General features: G+C 52.2%; 1 protein-coding gene across 1 annotated transcript in view; it reads right to left on the reverse strand.

The window, feature by feature from the left end:
* Positions 1-550: 550 nt before the first annotated feature.
* The window catches only part of LOC136422537 (sterile alpha motif domain-containing protein 11-like), a 36,426-nt gene continuing 15,923 nt past the window's right edge, over positions 551-21,053 (reverse strand). The window contains exons 2-10 of the mRNA XM_066410309.1: positions 10,105-10,250; positions 9,471-9,583; positions 7,699-7,836; positions 5,700-5,873; positions 4,786-5,020; positions 4,242-4,364; positions 3,021-3,690; positions 2,218-2,328; positions 551-2,011 (exon numbers count right to left, since the gene is read on the reverse strand). Coding sequence (XP_066266406.1) covers positions 1,889-2,011; positions 2,218-2,328; positions 3,021-3,690; positions 4,242-4,364; positions 4,786-5,020; positions 5,700-5,873; positions 7,699-7,836; positions 9,471-9,583; positions 10,105-10,250 — 1,833 coding nt within the window. The 3' untranslated portion in view covers positions 551-1,888. The remainder of the gene's footprint in view (positions 2,012-2,217; positions 2,329-3,020; positions 3,691-4,241; positions 4,365-4,785; positions 5,021-5,699; positions 5,874-7,698; positions 7,837-9,470; positions 9,584-10,104; positions 10,251-21,053) is intronic.

Genomic DNA, 21,053 nt, shown 5'->3' on the forward strand with positions numbered 1-21,053 from the left:
CCATTTTGCCGGTAGAGCCTGCATTATAACGGCGGGTCAACGCGGGTCTACCGGCAAAATGGTTACGGGGGTGGCTGATGGTTACGGGATGGCTGTAAAAGGTGTATTATTTAGCCCCCAAAAAGGCCGGTTCAGAGCCTGCTATGGAGGCTAGCTCTACCGCCCCGCGAGCGAATATTAGCTTCAGTACTCAACACAAACATTCGCTCCTGAACTCGAACAATAGGAGCTATTGACTCATTAGCATCGACCTTGTCTTAAATTTGTCTTATTTTTGTTTCCTATTTGACGCTCTAAAATTTGTCTTCACCTTATTTACATATCAATTCATAGATTTTGGTTAATCTGTTGGACTCCAGATCTTGCTCAGCGTCATTGACGATGAGCTGTGGATGCTACCTGAAACGTCTGACCGTTTCCAACATCTACACAGCTGCTTGAGTAGCTGTTACCTTACGTACCTTGAGTAACTGCTTGCGTAACTAATACATCTGGAAGTTGCTTGAGAAACTGTTACCTTATGAAGCAAAGAATCAATCTCAGACTTTTTTGAGATACATCTTTTTATTATACACAACGTTTACTTATACATGGCGCTCGCTTTGTGAAACGAAGAGAACGGAGCTATGCACACTTTTATACACTTTTATATACAACTTGTCATCAACACAATTACAAGTCCGTAACGGCCAACAAAAACAAACGGTTGCCTTGGTAACTACAAGCACACGTCATTGGATATGAAGTTTTAACGAAAATTCGACAATAACAAATCTTAAACAAAAGGTTAACATCAATTCAAAGTAACGACAAAAGATGAAACTTGTTTTCAGCACGACGTTTCTACTAGCACTGGATATCTTTGTTGCCATGGCAACGAATACGCATTATGTTGAGTATGGCGCACCGATTTTTTGTCAAGTACCGCCACAGCCTCTGTATCGTTTCAATTTTTCCTTAATTAGCTTAGCTTAGTTTATTTTTTCCGAATTTCAGTTTTAGTGTCCCTGTGGTCTGCTTATCGTAAGACGTCATAAAATAATTTCAATAATTTGCAGTGAACAAAAACATGTGTACTACTAACACCAGTACAGTATGAACTCGGAAAAAAACGGAAATATAACTTTGACCGAAACAGCTAATGACACTTCACTACCATGGGATATGCCACTCTCCACTCTGTAAATATAGTAGATATTGTACAATCTCTGTATACATATATAGCTTCAACTATTTTGGCTACTAGTATATATACTTTTTCTCTGGAGTACGCATCTTTAATAAGCAAACCTTCCCTTTTTGTAAACACGGAAGGGGCAAAAGTAAACGGACGTAATATCGTTTACATGTACGGGTAACAGAACGTTCGGCGTTAACCTTTCTTCACTGTACAGCATTATACACGTTAGCCTGGAGTCCAGCCTTCTTAGGGTCGGTCCGCTCCTAACAGTCGTACTGTTGGCGGAGGGAAGACCGTTGGGCGCGGACAAAGGCTTACAAGGCTGGACTCCAGGCTATATACACGCCTGGGTGGCGGCATGGCGTCACTATCAAAGCTAGAAGGACCCGCCTTCTGTGTCGAGTTTTCCTATCGTTTACTTCTGAAAAGCAGAGTATAGTAGAACATCGCCTTCAAAAGGCGTAAAGAAAGCGAGACTCCACGACTGGTGCGCCACCTTGCAAAATTGTACAGAACTGCAGACCTTCCTCGTGCGCTCGAACAAAACTGGGTGAAATGACGTCACCAAAACTGTATCTACACGCACACTCTACTAAATACAAGTTTTCTTTGCACATTTACAATAACGCTTGTAGGATTTATAATAGCTCTATCAATGAGGGTGGCCTCTCTCTTGACTAGCAATAGCGCCACCTTTCAGTTCAAGTTTCAACTGCAGGATGCTGCCGGTGAGGGGCTCTGCGGGGGGTCCTCTGACGTCACGCTGTTCTGGCCCTTGTGGCAGTGCAGGCAGTGGAAACAGATAGAACACCGCCCTTGTCGCTTAGCAACCTGCGGAAACATCAAAGGTAAATTCTACTGTGAACAACAAAGTCCAAAAAAGATAACCTGTGTGAGAAGTAATGTTCTTTCGGTAAAACGACTTTTACAAATACATTGCAAGAGTTGGAAACGGCTGTCTGGTCAGTGACTAAAAGGGAAGAAATGGAGTTTACGATTGATGACGTCAACCCAAGTATTCATGACGTGGTCCGTACCTGTGCACGTATTTTGAGCGCGGGTCCCAGCTTCATGCCCAGCTGATTCTGCAGCAGTTCCTCGTGAAGCATCGGAAGCGTCTCCCCGTCAATAGCCTGGTCCTTAAACGTCTGGCAGGGGGGGAAACAACACGTACGGGTTATACATCTGTCACTGTAAACTATGAGCCACTGACGCCTGGTTTCAGGCTATCCGAGAGGGTAGAAATGGTAATGTTATAACGTTGATGACGGTACTCTCCAAGCAGAGCTAGGGTTTCGGCTGGTTTTTGACGTGTTTTTAGGCGTTTTTGTCATGCCTTCTACTTTGTCATCGTTTTTGTTGTGTCGCCAACCTTGCGAAGCCCTAGCTCTGCTTGGAGAGTAGATGACGGTAAGACATCCAAGAAGAACATTACGTAATGCAAAATAAATCAGATTCTGACGTTTCAGACGTTTCAGACCACATGCACTATATTTCCTCAGTCACTGATGAAAGATGGCGGATGCTGTCTGAAACGTTTGGTTCTAGAAAATGTATCCAGTTGATTGGTTTATTAGGTAACGTTATAACTTGAAGAGAAATAGATATGATTCTGTTTGACAACCCGACTCTTGTTCAAGGACATTTGTGTCAAATCATGTAAGGTTTCACGTCGATGAAGGTTAGACATCCAGGTAATAGGATACGCCAAATAGTAATTACTCAAGCAGCTGGATATGACTTTGGAAACGGTCAATGAAAGGTTTAACAGATTTTTTAATTTGTATCTATGTTGTTTTACGTTAATGTTTACTTTGTAAGCTACAACCGAGTTGCCCACCTGCGCATACTCAGAACAGCCGCTGAGCGACTTGATGAACTGGTACACGTCATCCACCGTCCAGCTGGCGATCGTCTCCTCGGGTTCCCGGATGTTGTTGTCCCGGCAACAGGCCACGCCCCTGCAGGTGCAGTCGTTGTTGTTGGAGCTGGCGTTGCTGTCTCGGCTGCTCGGTCTCTCCGGCTGACTCTCGCTTTCACTGTCTTTACTTTCACTTGGCGACTCCGGGCGTCTTGGGACATCGTCTTGGGCAACGTCTCCGTTCACTTCGAGTTCTTCAGTTTCTCCGTCCTCTTTGGGAACTTTCTCTCTCTCGGAGCTCTCGGACTCCGTGTGTATACGTACGTGTGTGGGCGTCTCCTGCGGTTTGGCGGGAGGACTCGACCTCTCGCGAGAGTGTGTGGGCGAGAGTTCGTGCGGGAGCGAGACTTCGGGCGCGTGACGTAGCACCAACATGGCGTTCCTGCGGGCCTGCTCGCTGGGGTAGAGCAGCGGCGAGTCGGCGGCGTAGGCGGGGTGCATGAGGTGCGGGTCCGGCGGCATCACGCCCGGCACTGCGCTGAGCGGCTCCCCCGCCAGGCGGCGCTGCTGCTCGCGGGACAGCGAGGCGTAGCGGCGGAACGCCTCCTGCTGACGTAGCAGGATCTCTGTGTTCATCTGATCCGCGTACCTGCAGGAGAATGGGGTGGAGGAAAATAGTTAATGGTGATGAAAAACTGGGTGACTTAAACTTGAAGTAAAGCCATAAAGGAAAAGAAACATAAGAGGATGAAAAAATACCAACAGGAGAAAGGGGGTGGAAGAAAAGAGTTCAACTTTCAGCATGCTAAGGTAGCCATTTGGCACCAAATTTGCTTTGGTTACTGGGTAAGGTAGCTGGGAGAAGGTTAAGGCTATGAACAAGTAGGTAACGAAGAAGAAAAGAGAGTTTAAAGCAATGAAAAAATAGGTAGCTTAAACTTAAAGTGAAGACAAAAGAAGAAGAAAATCAAAAGATAAAAAGTAGGTAACGTAGAAAAAAGAATTATAGGCGATGAAGAAGTCGGTAACTTAAACTTTAAAGGAAGCAAAAGTCAGTAACTTAAAGTTGTCAAGGTTATTCTTCAGTGAAAGTTAGAGTGGAATGAAAGTACAAAGATTAATCAAGGGTAAATCTAAAATAACGACGTCTCAACAATTACAAACATCTTAAAGAAACCGCCGGCTGACGTCTTGACGCACCTTTTCCTCAGCAGGTCGTTCTGCCTGGCCAGCAGCTCCTGGGGCGTGGTCTCACCCGGCCGGAGGAAGGTGTAGCCCAGGTGCGCGGGACTCAGCAGGTGAGGGAAACCCAGGAACGGCGGTCTGTGGACAGCAAGGTGACATTTTAAACATTTAAGACGCTATTTCCGACATAAAGAAAAAGATCAGCACCGAGTTTCCGTCGACCGGACCATACAGCCGTCTTCATGACGACTGACCCAACGATTTAGAACACTCAGGTACTGAGTCAAAGGCGATAATTTGTACGGTACATGTGTAAGTGTGTGTCTCTGTGTTTGTGTGTGTGATTGTGTGTGCGGTGTGTGACAGTTTGTGTGTGTGTGTGCAACGTCATCATCGCTGCGCGATGGACATCCAAGCATGTGTGTGTGTGCATGTGTGTGGGGGGCGTGTGTGTATGTGCATGTGTGAGTGTTCAAGTTATGCCGAGCAGGCCTGTAGTAATTGTGCCACAGTAATGGTAGCCCTATGTGAAATTTGAACAAAACAGACTGCATCTGACCTGAGGTGCGCGCCCAGCGCGATGTGCGGCGTGTGCGGGTTGAAGAAGTGCCCGCCGGTCTCCAGGTACTCCCTCGGCAGCGCGCCGGGCTCCATGTGCGGCGGCAGCGGCGGCTTGTGCGGGCTGTGCCGGGCGGCGGTCGGGCTGTGCGCCCGGTCAGGGCCGTCCCCTGCCGTGGGGGAGCCCGGGGTGGACCGCCGGCTGCACACGCCGTTCTCCTTCGGGCCCGGGTTCTCTGTGGCGGGAGAAACACACGTAGTGAGCCGGGTACACATGGTACATGGCGACAAAAGCACCTTATATGGTGTTCGTACATGACGTCACTAGCGTACATGTCGTCACCGCCATCTTGGCGCGGTGGATGGATCCAAGATGGCGACTAGCCATTTGGAAGGGAAAAACAACGGCTCTAAAAACACGAGAAGTCGATTTTTTCTGCATGGTCTGGTATCCTCTAGATGTAGTTGAGGAAATAAACTGTTGTGACCTTTACTTCACTACCAAAATGGCGGATGCTCAACTACATCATAATCACGTGATCAATCCCAGCTTACAGTGCGCGCCTCTGCCGGGCTCCATCGAGTTGGTCAGCTGGTAGATACGCACACACTCTCTTACTGTAACACACACGAACATCCACACACGCACACACACACACACACACACACACACACGCGCGCGCGCGCACACACACACACACACACCATGACGTACCCTGCGCGCCCCTGTCTGGCTCCATGGAGTTGGCCAGCTGGTAGATGCGTACACACACGAACATCCACACACACACACACACACACGCACACACACACACGCACACACACACACACACCCACACTCACACACACACACACACACACACACACACACACACACACGCACACACACACACGCACACACACACCATGACGTACCCTGCTGTGCGCCCCTGTCCGGCTCCATGGAGTTGGCCAGCTGGTAGATGCGCTGCTGCTGCTCCTCGTACGTGCCCTGCTCGTTGTTCAGCGCCGACAGGAGGCGCTGCCGGTAGTCCGAGCTCAGGTAGGCCGCGGCCGACGTGTCATCGCCGTTCGTCGGGGGGGAGTCGTCTGTGAAGGGATGGAGGAGAAGGTTAGGCTGGGTTTAGACACACTCGGGGTACACTCCACCTATGTCCGACTCAGTTCCGGTTTAGACACGCATTTCCAAGCGCACTCGGAGTACACTCCACCTATGTCCGACTCAGTTCCGGTTTAGACACGCATTTCCAAGCGCACCCGGAGTACGCTCAGTCGTAGTCCGACTCAGGCCCGGTTTACGCACACATTTTCAAGCGCACCCGGAGTACACTCAGCCGATGTCCGACTCAGGCCCGGTTTAGACACACATTTCCAAGCGCACTCGGAGTACACTCAGTCGTAGTCCGACTCAGGCCCGGTTTACGCACACATTTCCGAGCGCACTCGGAGTACGCTCAGCCGATGTCCGACTCAGGCCCGGTTTACGCACACATTTCCGAACGCACCCGGAGTACGCTCAGCCGAAGTCCGACTCAGGCCCGGTTTGCACACGCATTTCCAATGTAACACACTCTTGAGTGTGATCAGAGTACGCGTTGCACACTCCGAGAGTACACTTGGAGCACATCCCGAGTGTGCTTGGCAATATACCATGTGTAAACCGGGCCTTAGAATTTTTTTGTTCATGCTCAAATTAGAAGCTCAGTTAAAGTTTTTACGGAGAAGTTTTTGACCATATTGTTCAGTTCTAATTCCTTAATAAAAAGTACTTCATTTGTCAGGTTTAACGTCTACAAACACTAGTACAACTTCTGGTGGTTGTCGAAATTTCCGAAAAGTCTGCTCGGAGCGAAATATCCATGGTGAAGTTTAAGTGATTTTCGGCAATACGTAAAGTTCCCTCGAATCTCTGCATTCTTCATTAACCCAAAACTTAAAACCGAACCAGTGAGTTCCCTCAAGATTTGTGCACAGAAAGGCGGCACATGTCGTCACAACAAAGGCCAACATCTAAGATCCACAAAGAAACAAAACTTTCTTCCCGTTTAGTTTTCTCGAAATATATTTATCTTCCCAACTCTAACGTTAACATGATCTGATATTCGTCGTCTCCAAAACGGTGACCTTCGCCCCCAATTCCTTGTTATGAATCAAAATGTCATTCAATCCGGCCCGGCGCCGTCCTCCCGCGCTCCGCCGGCTTTGAACTTGAGCCAGACCTGCGGGCCGGGCGTCACGCTTATCGTGACGGGCAACAGTTGGCGTCCTTGGGGATAGCCGCGAACACAGGCTCCTTGCCGGGCGTCACGTTTATCGTGACTTGGCGTCCTTGGGGATAGCCGCGAACACAGGCTCCTCGTCGGGCGTCACGCTTATCGTGACGGGCAACAGTTGGCGTCCTTGGAGGAAGGGCCGAGAGAGCCTCGGACACAAGCTCCTCGGTGGGCGGTTTCATATTGCCGTGTTTCAGATGATTACGTACGAGTTTTCTGATCATTTTCGGCTATGTCTTTTTTTCAGAACTTGACAAATATCGAATGCTTGCAGGATTTTCAGCCGGCAAATGTTGTTTGTAGTTTACTTTGTAAGTTTATGATTGTCTACTTTGAGTAGTTTTGTAGCCCCAGCTTGGCGAAATGGTTAGATATAGAATAAATGAAATGGAAATGATAACAGGAGCCTTCACAACATGGCAGCAGTCAGAAGCTAGAACTATAGCCTCAATAGCATTATTGGGGACTTCGTTTGTGCAGCGAGGCCAGGCCTTTCAGCAAAAAGCCTTCTATGTAGGCTGTAGGAGTAGTACGTGCTCAATAAAAATCACGTTAATATTGCACGGCCCACCAGAGCCTGCTACTGAGGCTAGCCCCCGTGCCGGGTCGGCACCTGTTCCGTGCGGACGGAGGGTACTCACCCCGGGGCGGCGAAGCGCTCCGTCTCCGCTTGGTCTGCCCGGCGGCCTCGCGTCTCTCCTCGGCCCGCCCGCGCCCCCGCTTCCTCCCGGTCCCCTGCACGCCGCGCAGACCCAGGCCCTCCAGCCCGCTCGTCTCGCCTGTCGATCAAAAACACAAACGGGGTGGTTAGGTATACAGTAAATCTCAATTGTGTGAGTTTTAGCGTTCTACTTTCCTGCCAATTAAATATGAGAGGTATATACAAAAATACGTTATAGGCTGAAAACGGTCTATGTGAGCAACAACTTTCCTGCCCTGTAAAAATGACAGGTACGACCCCCCATCGTTCTACTCCCGTCAATAAAAAATGAGAGGTACAAGCCTCCTGTCGTTCTACTCCCCTGTCAATCAAAAATGAGCAATACACAACATGGCGTTGCTAGGCAATTTATGTGCATCTTGTACTGTTCAGGTGCAGGTGTGGTATGGTGATCGAGGTATGTCTTGTCGTTAGCTATAGACCGTTCATCGGTACGTCCCGTGTCGTTTCAGATAACAATCTGTCTTTTGATGTTTCTTGTCAGCTGAAACAGTGGCTAGTCTGAACTTGAAGAGATGTCCTAAGAGACGTCCTGACATGGTTGTTAACCTCCCCGCTGCTGCCGTCCGTCATCTCTGTCTTTCCTAATGTTCGTCTGTCTTAGCTGTCACTCAAACGCGTACTTCCGGTTCCCGAAACCCTTCAGGGGTAGGATTGGGGTAGGAGTGCCTTGACCAAACATGACAGACTAAAAGTCGTCCGTGCCAACTGTCAATCAAACTGTGCAGAGGAGGGACGATCGGAATGTCGTCGGCACTGACCGACCTTCACCTTTCTTAGGGTGTTATATGTATCAGGATAAAGGCACTTCTGCCATGTAGGTCGGAAAGTCATTTTCAAATGCTGTTATTTCGGTATTTGACACTTCTTTGTCATTTTTATGAGACCATTTGTTCTTGCTTTCTTACAGACAAGGACGATGTGACACTACATTCAAGTTCCAAGTATATTCAATATGGACAGTGGGTCTGTTCAATTGCTGTCTTGTGGTTTTGAACAGCTGAACCATTTTGTCCTCATATCTGCCTCCCGATCGCTAAGCTGTGTCTAGGCGTGTCCAGGCGGGTCTCGTCACTTATCGAGCGGGTTAAATGAGCGTAGCGCCTGTCATCACGTCTCGGGGCGGCTGCTCCCCCGGCCCGCCCGCGCATGTCATGTCTCCCGGGCCCTCTCCACACGGGGCCCGCCCGCCTCCGCCCCGTCGCCTCGGTCTGCCGCGCCTCCCACACGAGACCTCCGATGAAAGATTGCGGGAGAGAAGGCCGCACAAATGAAGTTCTACGGATAACATCCACTAGTTTTACACATTTTCTTTCGAATTCCGCAAACGACAGAAGTGACTGGACTCTAGGCCTCCTTACGGGTTCTTCCTTAACTGTAGAATGCGATCTAAGAAAATATCTTTTTTCTTTTGTTGTATTTCTGGTGTTTTTTTATTCCTTTTTTTTTCTTGGGGAGATATTATGCGTGCCTCATTGTTTGAAACTTCTTGAATTTGGCGTATTTCTTTTAAAACAAGAAGGCCTTGTTTTGGAGTATTTATTCGTCTATTCTTAAGTTTGGCCATTTGTGTAGTACTGCGGGCATCGCTTTTGATGTCATCTAGAAATATTCTTGAGCTACAAGTTCTCTACTCCTTATTTCATTAGAAAAGCTAAGTTTTGTTTGTTTGCCTGTTTTTTCCTGACGTACCTGATGAGCTGTCGTTGGGCGATGACGCCGCCGCCCGGTCTCCTGCAGTTCCACTCCCGCCGCTAGCGCTGCTGGCGCTGCAGTACAGGTGCGAGATGATGGACGATAGGTTGCTAGGGAATACGTCACGTGGTTAGATGACGTGTCGCCAATCACAGTGCACTTTAACATCACTTCAACGATCAAAATCCCTACTGTTTATCTATCATTTACCCACAAAGTGAAAAGTGCTCATTGGGATTGCCAAATGAACAACTGAGTTGCAGACAATCGTTAACATCCTTCGTATTTATAAAAAAGAATAACATTGAAAGACAACCGCCAGTGATGGTACTTCGCCTAATCTATACTACCAAGCAACCCAGCTGTATACTGCACTCTCCAAGCAGAGGTTTGGCTCCGGCCTTTTGTTGGGCTTTCTAGTGTGTCCGCTTTTCTTTGGTCTGTCAGCACAAAGTACAAAGCCAGACACACGCCTAAAAGACGTAAAAAAACAATATACAGCTGGGTTGCTTGGTATTGTAGAATAGGCGAAGTACCTTCACTGTCGGTTGTCTTTCAATGTAATGAAGTTTTTAGTGAAACGCTATTTCTTTCCATGCTCAGTAAGGACGACATTGTGTAAAATATTCACCTTTTCTTCCCGGAGGATGGGCCCTGTTCTTCATCCGCCTCTCCCCCATTCTCTCCATCATCCGACTGGTTCTCTTCGCGCCTGCGCCCTGAGGAGGGGCCGCCACGTTTCTCTACGAGTCTCCCGCGGTTCTGCAACATAGCAGCCTGTGTGAGGGTAAACATAGCCTCAGATTCGGCAACACAGCATGTGTGATAGGAGTGAACATAGCCTCAGATTCGGCAACACAGCATGTGTGTCACAGTGTGAGGGTAAACATAGCCTCAGATTCGGCAACACAGCATGTGTGATAGGAGTGAACATAGCCTAAGATTCGGCAACACAGCATGTGTGTCACAGTGTGAGGGTAAACATAGCCTCAGATTCGGCAACAAAGCATGCGTGAGGGTAAACATAGCCTCAGATTCATCAACACAGCATGTGTGATAGGAGTGAACATAGCCTAAGATTCGGCAACAGATCATGTGTGGTAGCCTGAATGTCATCCTGTTTAGTTCCAGGCTCTACATTCACTGGCAAAGTCTGAAACTAAACAGGATGACGCTTGGGCTACATGTGTGGTAGGAAACATAGCTATAGATTCTGCAACAGAGTATGTGTGGTAGGAAACATAGCCTCAGATTCAGCTACAGGACAGCCTGTGTGGTATGTTTGTATGCGTCACACATTGAGAGATAAATAATAGAAGGACGAAATTCGAAGCTCAGAAAAATAGAAGCTATCTCATACAGAGTTGTGTCAAACGTAAAGCTGTGAGAAGTAATATACATCAAAACACAGACAGGTTGCTTTTTATGTTAGATTATTCGCGCAAACGTAAATGTAACAAAAGTTTATATCGGGGATAGATTCGGAGATCCACTTAACTTCCGAATGACCCGAAAAACGCAACTACAGAACAAAATCTTGTTTTGCTCCTCAAAATTCCATTTCAATCTGTTAGTTTGTAGTTTAGCTCAAGTTGCAGAGGGGAATATGTTCAACGGAAAAAAATGTTATTGTCTCTCTGGTTTCTTCTTACGTTTTGTGTTCGCCAGCAAAAGTGCTTGACGTGAACAGTCAGACTGCGTTGGCCTGGCCTTGGATAAGACATCAATCTAAGGCCAGTTTGTGGTTCACCTCCAGTTGCAGAGGGGTATATTATGTTGAATGCGAAAAAAGCGTTTTGCCTTAAAAACATTTATCAGAGTGACGTGAACCGCCAGACTGCGCTGGCCGTGCCTGAGTGAAGACAGGCGTCTCCGCGCTGTCAGCACGTCTTGCACTTGAACCTGACGGGCGGAAGGCGGCGGGCGCGGGCCGTCACGGGCACGGGGTGCCGTTACCAAGGCAATTTGTACCCGTCGTCTGCGGTTCGTGACGTCATTCGTCGCCAATCTCGGAGAAGTCACGTCCAGCTGGAAGGCTGTAGCGGCTCAAGTAAACTCGGTTCCAGTTTCTCCCTAGCCTCCATAGCAGGCTCTGAACCGGCCTTTTTGGGGGCTAAATAATACACCTTTTGCAGCCAGCCCGTAACCATCACCCACCCCCGTAACCATTTTGCCGGTAGATGGTTACGGGGTTGGCTGATGGTTACGGGCTGGCTGCAAAAGGTGTATTATTTAGCCCCCAAAAAGGCCGGTTCAGAGCCTGCTATGGAGGCTATTTCTCCCAATCTTCTCCGTTTCCGCCGCCGGATTCGGGGTTTTATCTGATGGAGAGGAATGCGGCGGGAACGCGTATCGGACGTGCGCCGGACCGTCTCAATACTCCCGGCAGTTAACCTCTGCCCCCTGACGTCACCGGCCCGGTGAAATACGATCCCCCCGTTCCTTCCCGAAAATCCGATGGCGCGCATCGGACATCGTTGACGAGCGCGCGGTCCCGCCATCGACCTACTCTCCAAGCAGAGGAGTGGTTCCCGCTGGTTTTTGACGTGTTCTTAGGCGTCTTTGTCGGGCCTTTGTCTTTGGCTGTGGTTTATAGAGAGAGAAAAAACATAACACAGTAGAAAACCTGACAAAAACGCCTAAACACACGTCAACATCCAGCCGGAACATTGTTGATGAGCGCACGGTCCCGCCATCGACCGCCGCCCGCGCGCCCGATAATGAAGTCGCCGCGCCGCCAGCGCCGTTATCGGGCCGGACGGTGTTGTATCGCCCCGCCGCGCGGATGTGACAGCATCCGGGTGGATATCGGCCCGGTGGCGGGGTTGATTGCTGCACGGCCCCGCCCGCCTTGCCGCGCCACAACCGCGCTGTCGGGAGCGCTCAGGACCTGGTCTGGACACCGCAAACTGCCCGATCGCGCGTCAGAACTAATACCCGTCATGCAACCCGACATCTGTTTGGAGATTACGTCTAAGTGGTTGACACCCCCCTCCCCCTTCATGTCCTGTTCTTATCCTGCGTAAGGCAACAGCAGAGTAAACACAATCAAACACAATCTTTGCGACTGTCTGTTTCGTTTCCCTCTATCGAACATTTATGTTTTACTTATTCGTTACTAATGCATTTATCACGTTACTGATGCGTTACTGCTGCAGTACTGCAGGGTTGTCGTTGCGTTACTGTTGCGTTACTAGTAACGCGTTACTTCTGTGTCCTGTCCCGTGACTGCTACATTACTGCATCGTTGCCGATGTTACTGCTACGTTACTGCCACGTTACTGCTACGTTGCTGCTGCGTTACTGTTTCGTTACTGCCACGTTACAGCTGCGTTGTCGTTGTGTTACTGCATCGTTCCTGCCACGTTACAGCTTCGTTGCTGTTCAGTTACTGCTGCGTTTCAGTTGCGTTGCCGTTGAGTTACTGCTGCGTTACTTGCAGCGTTACTGCCACGTTACTGCAGAGTTACTGCTACGTTACAGCTGCGTTGCTGCTGTTGAGTTACTGCTATGTTACAGCTGCGTTGCTGTTGAGTTACTGCTACGTTACTGTCGCGTTACAGCTGCGTTGCTGTTGGGTTACAGCTGCGTCAGGGCCTGTGACCGATTGTAACTAGTACGTAACTCCTGCGTTACAGCTACGCTGCCGTTGAGTTACTGCTACGTCAGGCAGGGCCCGTGACCGATTGTCGCCGTCCCTCCTCCCTTATCACCGTCGCCATTGATCCAGAAAGGATCGATGTCTGCCGTCCGTCTGGTCGATGCTTGTCGGTACTTTCCGATGAACGAAGTTTTAAAAACTTTTCTTACTTCTTTTTTTTTCCTTTCCTGTGCGCCCTGAGGGAGCCGTGTGTGGGTAAGCTCATCGAGCGGGCGGCCCCAATCAGCGGACAAATCATCCCCGAGTGTCGGCGGCTCAGCGCGCGGCCCGCCGGCTCATCAGCCAGTCTGAGCCGCCCAGGAAATCAATAAACGCCGCGCGCATCAGGGCGTGAGGGGGGGGGGGGGGCAATCAGCGTCACGCGGAGGCATGCATCATCGTTTTAATTTCTTGGCTCTCCTGTTACTGTTAATGCAGACATGTTCGCGGGGATTTAATTTCGCGGTAGGGAAAATCGGAGTGTTTTTGAGTTCGCGTTTGAAACCGTAGTAGCGCTACAGTTATACAAGGACCGGCTTTTCGCGGTAAAGAGTTCGCTCCAAAGTGGGGTTGGGTGGGGTAGGGACTAGGGTAGGGTAGGGTAGGGTAGGGTAGGGTAGGGTAGGGTAGGGTAGGGTAGGGTAGGGTAGGGTAGGGTAGGGTAGGGCAGGGCAGAGTGGAGTAGGGTAGAAAAGAATCTTTGACATTTTTTCAAAAATCAGGAAACAAAAAAGATGCGGAACCCTGGCGCCCTGGGACTCCGTTGCCGCGGCGTGACCCGGGTAAGTGCGTGTTTAGGAGGGGTGTCGGCGCGATGATTGTCCGGCGTGTTTAGGAGGGGTGTCGGCGCGATGATTGCCCGGCGTGTTTAGGAGGGGTGTCGGCGCGATGATTGCGCGGGCGCCGCCGGGGCGCTAACGAACTGCAGAGCGGCGTTGCGTGACGCCGGCGAGGCCGCCAGACAGCCAGGTCCCGCCGTTAATCCCGCCCATCGCCTCGTCAGGCCCGCGGCTCTGCGCGAGACGACGCCAGACCCGCCGGAGACTTGTCACCCCGTAAATCAGAGCGCGGCCGGCGGCCACACGCGCGCGCCCGGCCGCTTGGCGGCGGGCCAAACGCACGGGATTAGCGGCAGCAACAAACCAGCTTCGGGGAGCACGTCACCAAGCACGCATTCTGACACCATGGAGAAGGAGTTGATTTGAAGTCTTCACTCTAGCACTAAAATAGAACCCAAAATAAAAGACTGTCGTACGATAACCGTCGTACGATATCTGTCGTACGACAACTTTTTTTAAAAGGCGTGTAAACGTGATTCTAATGCTATAGGCGTCATGGCAGTACGCCTTCTGACCGAATACCGAATGGTCTGTTGGAGACTGGGTATATTATAGTAATCACTCAAAACCATAGCCTGGAAGCCAGACCCCCGATCTCTATAATATCTATCGTACAGGGTCTAACACTGTGCCTGTATAGGGGCTAGGGACCGGCCGGGGTTAGGGACCGGCCGGGGTTAGGGACCACCGTGGCCGCCGTCTACCCCATCTCCGACCTTCGCGCCTTGTAAATCTGACGACGCGCCAAGAAACTTCAAGACTTCCGGAGGTTTAGAAGTTTGGCGGCGCTTTTTGTTTTTCCCTCTGTCTCCAAGGAAATTTACCTTCCCGAGTCCACACTCGTCCCGTCCACTTGACGAGGCCTTGGCACGGACGGGGGTCGCCCTGAAACCGTGCGGCAGCTCAAGACAAGGCCTTGGCACGGACGGGGGTCGCCCTGAAACCGTGCGGCAGCTCCAGACAAGGTCGTCCCTGTAGCCTAATCGTCATGGCAACCTCACAGTTGGGCTCCTTCTACCAATTAGTTAGTACATGTTCGAATCCGGGAAGGGGAATTCTGGTTGGAGCTGCATTCGTCTTTCGGAAGGGATGTTAATAGGGGTCCCGTAATTAAGCCTTTAAGGAGGTGTCACGTTAAAAGGCACTACACCGTTCTCATTACTCAGATGGGTACCTTCTGCCTGCACCTCAGATGAATGATATCATATTGAAATCTTTCCAGCTAATACTTGTAGTTCCAGTGAAGAAAGTGAAGAATTGTCGTTTAGAAATGAGTTGGAAGTCTGAGTCGGCGCCTCGTTAGTGACGTAGCCGCCCCAGCTGGAGGTCAGGCGGTGTCACCAGCCGCGGCACACGTCAATGGCGCGAAATTAGCTGCTGCCGCGCCGCGCACCTTTGTTCCTAATGCCTCCTCAGACGTCCGGATTGCCTCCTCAGACGTCCGGATCCGCCGCTTCCCGGCGACGCCAGCAACTGCCGCGCCCAGACAGCCCCGGATTTCTCCCCTTCTTAAGGCGTCATCCATCCACGTCTTCAAGTAATGACGCTTTTTAAAGACGCTGGAGTCTCCCCGGACGGAAAGTTTGACGGCGGGGATGTCATTATTGTCTTCAAGAGGCGGCTTTAGCTTTACGTTACAACGTCTGCATCAAGGAGCGAAAGTGAAGAAAGTTCGGTCGATATTCTTCGATCATCGTCAAAGATGACAATCACTTGCTCAGTAACGGGCCTTCCATGAGCGCCATGCACTAAAACGCGACAGAATCGAAGCAAAAAATGAAAGCGTTTCCTTATATGTAGAGCTTGGATTGTTGGAATCATGTGAAAGCGGTGTTCTTACATTCCCAACGTGTTGGCAGACGGATAGAAGACTTAGTGGACAGCTAAGAAATAGACGTCACAGAATATAGTGACACTCCAAATACAGTAACACTCCGAAAACTTGCAGAAATGTAATGTTACAAAGGCAAGAAACTTTCGTCTCTGTTTTCTGTAAGTGTTATCAAGAAAATGTTTGGCTTCCGCTAACGAAATCCTTTCTTAAATGTTTCCTCCAACGAAAAGGTGTCCATTAAGGATGACACTCAGGGTGGTCGTACCTGTCCGCTCACCTGGCGACGGTGTAAGACAAGCAGGACACCTGAGCGGGGCGGTGCCTTTGATGACACCACCTGATGGGCTCACCTGCGATTTATATTCTCCGCATGCAAAACAGCGGCAGATCACGACAACAGGAAACTCGCGCGCCCGCCGCTTTGTGGCGTGTTTGTGGCGGGTTATAAGTATGTATCATCACGTGGCAAAACAGCCACAAAACCGCGTTCTGTCGATTTTCTGAGGACCCGGGCGAAAGGGTGGTCGGTGCCTTGAAGTAGGATCTCTGCCGGGCACGCGGGGCGGCTCAGTGGGCTAATCTCCAAGCAGATCCACGCCGGGCGCGAAAATCGTAGTATGCTAGCCAGAGAAGGTCCAGTCGTCAGCCTGCCGGGCTGATGAACCCTCTCTGGCTGACTGGACCTTCTCTGGCTAGCATACTACGATTTTCGCGCCCGGCGTGGATCTGCTTGGAGATTACAGCGGGCCTCCCTGCGGGCGGGATCAGTCGGCAGGCCGGCGGCGGGTGTGCGGGCCTCCCTGCGGGCGGGATCAGTCGGCAGGCCGGCGGCGGGTGTGCGGGCCTCCCTGCGGGCGGGATCAGTCGGCAGGCCGGCGGCGGGTGTGCGGGCCTCCCTGCGGGCGGGATCAGTCGGCAGGCCGGCGGCGGGTGTGCGGGCCTCCCGGGGGGCGGGATCAGTCGGCAGGCCGGCGGCGGGTGTGCGGGCCTCCCTGCGGGCGGGATCAGTCGGCAGGCGGGCGGCGGGTGTGCGGGCCTCCCGGGGGGCGGGATCAGTCGGCAGGCCGGCGGCGGGTGTGCGGGCCTCCCTGCGGGCGGGATCAGTCGGCAGGCGGGCGGCGGGTGTGCGGGCCTCCCGGGGGGCGGGATCAGTCGGCAGGCCGGCGGCGGGTGTGCGGGCCTCCCTGCGGGCGGGATCAGTCGGCAGGCGGGCGGCGGGTGTGCGGGCCTCCCTGCGGGCGGGATCAGTCGGCAGGCGGGCGGCGGGTGTGCGGGCCTCCCGGCGGGCGGGATCAGTCGCCAGGCCGGCGGCGGGTGTGCGGGCCTCCCTGCGGGCGGGATCAGTCGGCAGGCGGGCGGCGGGTGTGCGGGCCTCCCTGCGGGCGGGATCAGTCGGCAGGCGGGCGGCGGGTGTGCGGGCCTCCCGGGGGGCGGGATCAGTCGGCAGGCCGGCGGCGGGTGTGCGGGCCTCCCTGCGGGCGGGATCAGTCGGCAGGCGGGCGGCGGGTGTGCGGGCCTCCCTGCGGGCGGGATCAGTCGGCAGGCGGGCGGCGGGTGTGCGGGCCTCCCGGCGGGCGGGATCAGTCGGCAGGCCGGCGGCGGGTGTGCGGGCCTCCCTGCGGGCGGGATCAGTCGGCAGGCGGGCGGCGGGTGATGACAGGGCGCGGCGGCTGGGCGCGTGTCGGGTAAACCCGGGGCGGCGCGCCCTGATCTCAGCACCGCCGTCTCTCGCGCTTCCGAGCGGAAACCCGGCGAACCCGGCTCAACTCGCGCCGACCTGCATGTTTAACTACTAACGATATCTAACGGACTTATTTGGAGATCTCCAAGCAGATGTTGGGTGGAAGATCGTAAACATGTTTTGACCATCCAAGCGATACAAAAATAAAGAATCAATCAGGCTGACCAGACAATGTTCTCTTGCACTACCAGGTATCGAAAAAGCGTCGACACCCTTCTTCCTCGGTCTGCCACTACTCGCACACCACGGCCGTAGTCCCTCTTGGCCCCGCCGGCGTTTATTTTTTTTTGAGAAACGCTGATTCGCGATTTTCAACATATCGGGGGTAGGTATTTATTTTGCCGCAATAACGATCTAAAACCTGTTCAGCATGAGACCCTAGCCCCGATATAAGGAAAAAAAAACAACAACACCGGCACCACCTAGAAGGCATACAAAAGAGGCAAGCAGCCCCCCAAGGAAACAGCGGCGAACACTTAAGCAGGCGATGCCGCTGGTTTGGAGCGGCGCCTGAGCAATCGGAGGCCATCGCGCCCGGCTCGGGATAATCTCCCCGGCTCAGGGGATTAAGATACGCGGGAGGGACGCGGCGACTTGCACGCTAACCACCCGGGCAGGGGCGGCACAGAACCGGGTTCACGTCACCGCTACACACCCGGGCCTGTACAGCTCAGTAACCGGCTTCGCGTCACCACTACACGCTCGGGCCTGTACAGCACAGTAACCGGCTTCACGTCACCGCTACACGCTCGGGCCTGTACAGCACAGTAACCGGCTTCACGTCACGGCAACACGCTCGGGCCTGTACAGCACAGTAACCGGCTTCACGTCACCGCTACACGCCCGGGCCTGTATATCACAGTAACCGGCTTCACGTCACCGCTACACGCCCGGGCCTGTACAGCACAGTAACCGGCTTCACGTCACGGCAACACGCTCGGGCCTGTACAGCACAGTACCGGCTTCGCGTCACCGCTACACGCTCGGGCCTGTACAGCACAGTAACCGGCTTCACGTCACGGCAACACGCTCGGGCCTGTACAGCACAGTAACCGGGTTCACGTCACCGCTACACGCCAGGGCCTGTAGAGTAACTGGCGCCACGTCACCGCTACACGCCCGGGCCTGTACAGCTCAGTACCGGCTTCGCGTCACCGCTACACACCCGGGCCTGTACAGCACAGTAACCGGCTTCACGTCACCGCTACACGCCCGGGCCTGTATATCACAGTAACCGGCTTCACGTCACGGCAACACGCTCGGGCCTGTACAGTACAGTAACCGGCTTCACGTCACCGCTACACACCCGGGCCTGTACAGCTCAGTACCGGCTTCGCGTCACCGCTACACGCTCGGGCCTGTACAGCACAGTAACCGGCTTCACGTCACCGCTACACGCCCGGGCCTGTATATCACAGTAACCGGCTTCACGTCACGGCAACACGCTCGGGCCTGTACAGTACAGTAACCGGCTTCACGTCACCGCTACACGCCCGGGCCTGTATATCACAGTAACCGGCTTCACGTCACCGCTACACGCCCGGGCCTGTACAGCACAGTAACCGGCTTCACGTCACCACTACACGCTACACGCCCGGGCCTGTACAGCACAGTAACCGGCTTCACGTCACCACTACACGCTACACGCCCGGGCCTGTACAACACAGTAACCGGCTTCACGTCACCACTACACGCTAACCACCCGGGCCTGTACAGCACAGTAACAGGCTTCGCGTCACAGCTACACGCCCGGGCCTGTACAGCACAGTAACCGGCTTCACGTCACCGCTACACGCCCGTGTCACGTAGCCGCCGATGCAGACTCAACCCGGCTGTTTTCTTTTTCAATTTATTGTTTTTATACTATTATATATTTTTTTTCTTATTGCTGGCAATAAGAAAAAAATATAATAGTATAAAAACAATAACTTTAAAAAGAAAACAGCCGGGTTGAGTCTGCATCGGAGGCTACGTGTCACGCGATTTGGGGACTACCCCAAATATACGCCGCAGCTCAGGGAAGTCTGCGAAGGAGGCTACCTCAACCGCTTTAAGACGCTCACGCGGTTCCTTGTGGCATGTCTTCAGATCAAATCTCGTTGTACTAACAATGATCTTCACTTAACGATCCCGACGTCTTCACACTTCCATCATAAATGCAGTCCTTCTTGTTCAAAGCTTTATCGTTTTCCAATAACCGTAAAATATATATTCACAACAAGCGCTGCTATAGGCGTCAGCACTGCTTTTCTCGTCAGTACAACTGTGAGTGTCGCAAAGCCTTTTCGGTAAGGTGAAGAGTCTGTATCTGTATCTATATAGCCGGTAAAACCACCCTTCGGCGCAACACACCAGTTTCGCAGACACGCGGCGCGCTAGCAGTTGGTTATATTACACCGAACGACCTGTCACGTCTAGCCTTCACATATCTAACTGCATGCATTGTTTAAAACTGTCTAATGAGGATGCTTCTACGGTACTTGGTGGCAACGAGTTCCACTCTACGATCGTTCTAGGAAAATACGAATACGAGTCTGTGACTCTGTCACCTATGACTGATTTCCTTCTGTAGCATATCCCGGTGAAACATACATCATATTTCCGCACGTAGCCGCCCCCCCCCCCCCCTTACGTGTCGTACGCAGCTCTAGAAGCTCTAAAGGCGCCGCGTTCCTAATGCACGTTGTCTTAGCGCTAATCCCGTAAAAGCGCGCGAGATTACGCGAGATTACGACTTGAGCCGGGCGCTCAGGCGGCTGCACGCGCGGGGGGTGGAGGTCGTTTCTCGCAACAGCCACATCAGGCTCGGCGGTTCTATTTACCAACCAGGTCGATGCCCCGGAAAACAACAAACGATCATCACAAAAGGCTAACTGATCTATTCTCCCGTTGTAAAATAAAATCATACTCTTGCCTTTTTCAGCTACTTTCTCTGAGGCGCGACGCAAGACTGTTCTTCCCCATTCTGGGTGTTTAATCCTCCCTCCCTAAGGTAGTAAAACGGCTTGTCCCTAACCCTCCCGTTCCCCCAGGTTCGTTACCGGGCCGTCCCCTCCGGAAGCCCGTCCGGCGCCGCTCGTATCGGGAACAGATAATGCGTCACGCTGCCAGATATTGGGCCGGACGGGAAGAAGGCGTGATTGCGATCACTACTTACGGCGGGGCGTGGGCCGTTTCACGGAGCCGTGCGCCCCTGCCGCATCACGTAGGTGTGATCTTAAAGTTTATCATGGCCACCCATGGTTACGCTTCGACTTGAAGCGGCCTTCTAATTCTGCAGTTCTAAAATACCATTTTTTTCAAAAGCTGGGAAGTCACCTCTCATGTTTATTGGCCATTTGACGACTGATTATCGCTGTCGCAAAGTGCACCATGGCAGGAGGTTTCGACGGAACTTTCCGCGATACAACACTGGAACCTATTTCCTTCGCCTCCGAACTGCCTGACTTTTCTTACCAACCCCATGGATACTTGTGCATGCCGGATGTACACAAGTACTAGCATATATCTTCCGGGCTGACCTTCC

This window comes from Branchiostoma lanceolatum, chromosome 17 (genome assembly GCF_035083965.1).
Source record: "Branchiostoma lanceolatum isolate klBraLanc5 chromosome 17, klBraLanc5.hap2, whole genome shotgun sequence".
Taxonomy (NCBI): Eukaryota; Metazoa; Chordata; class Leptocardii; order Amphioxiformes; family Branchiostomatidae; genus Branchiostoma; species Branchiostoma lanceolatum.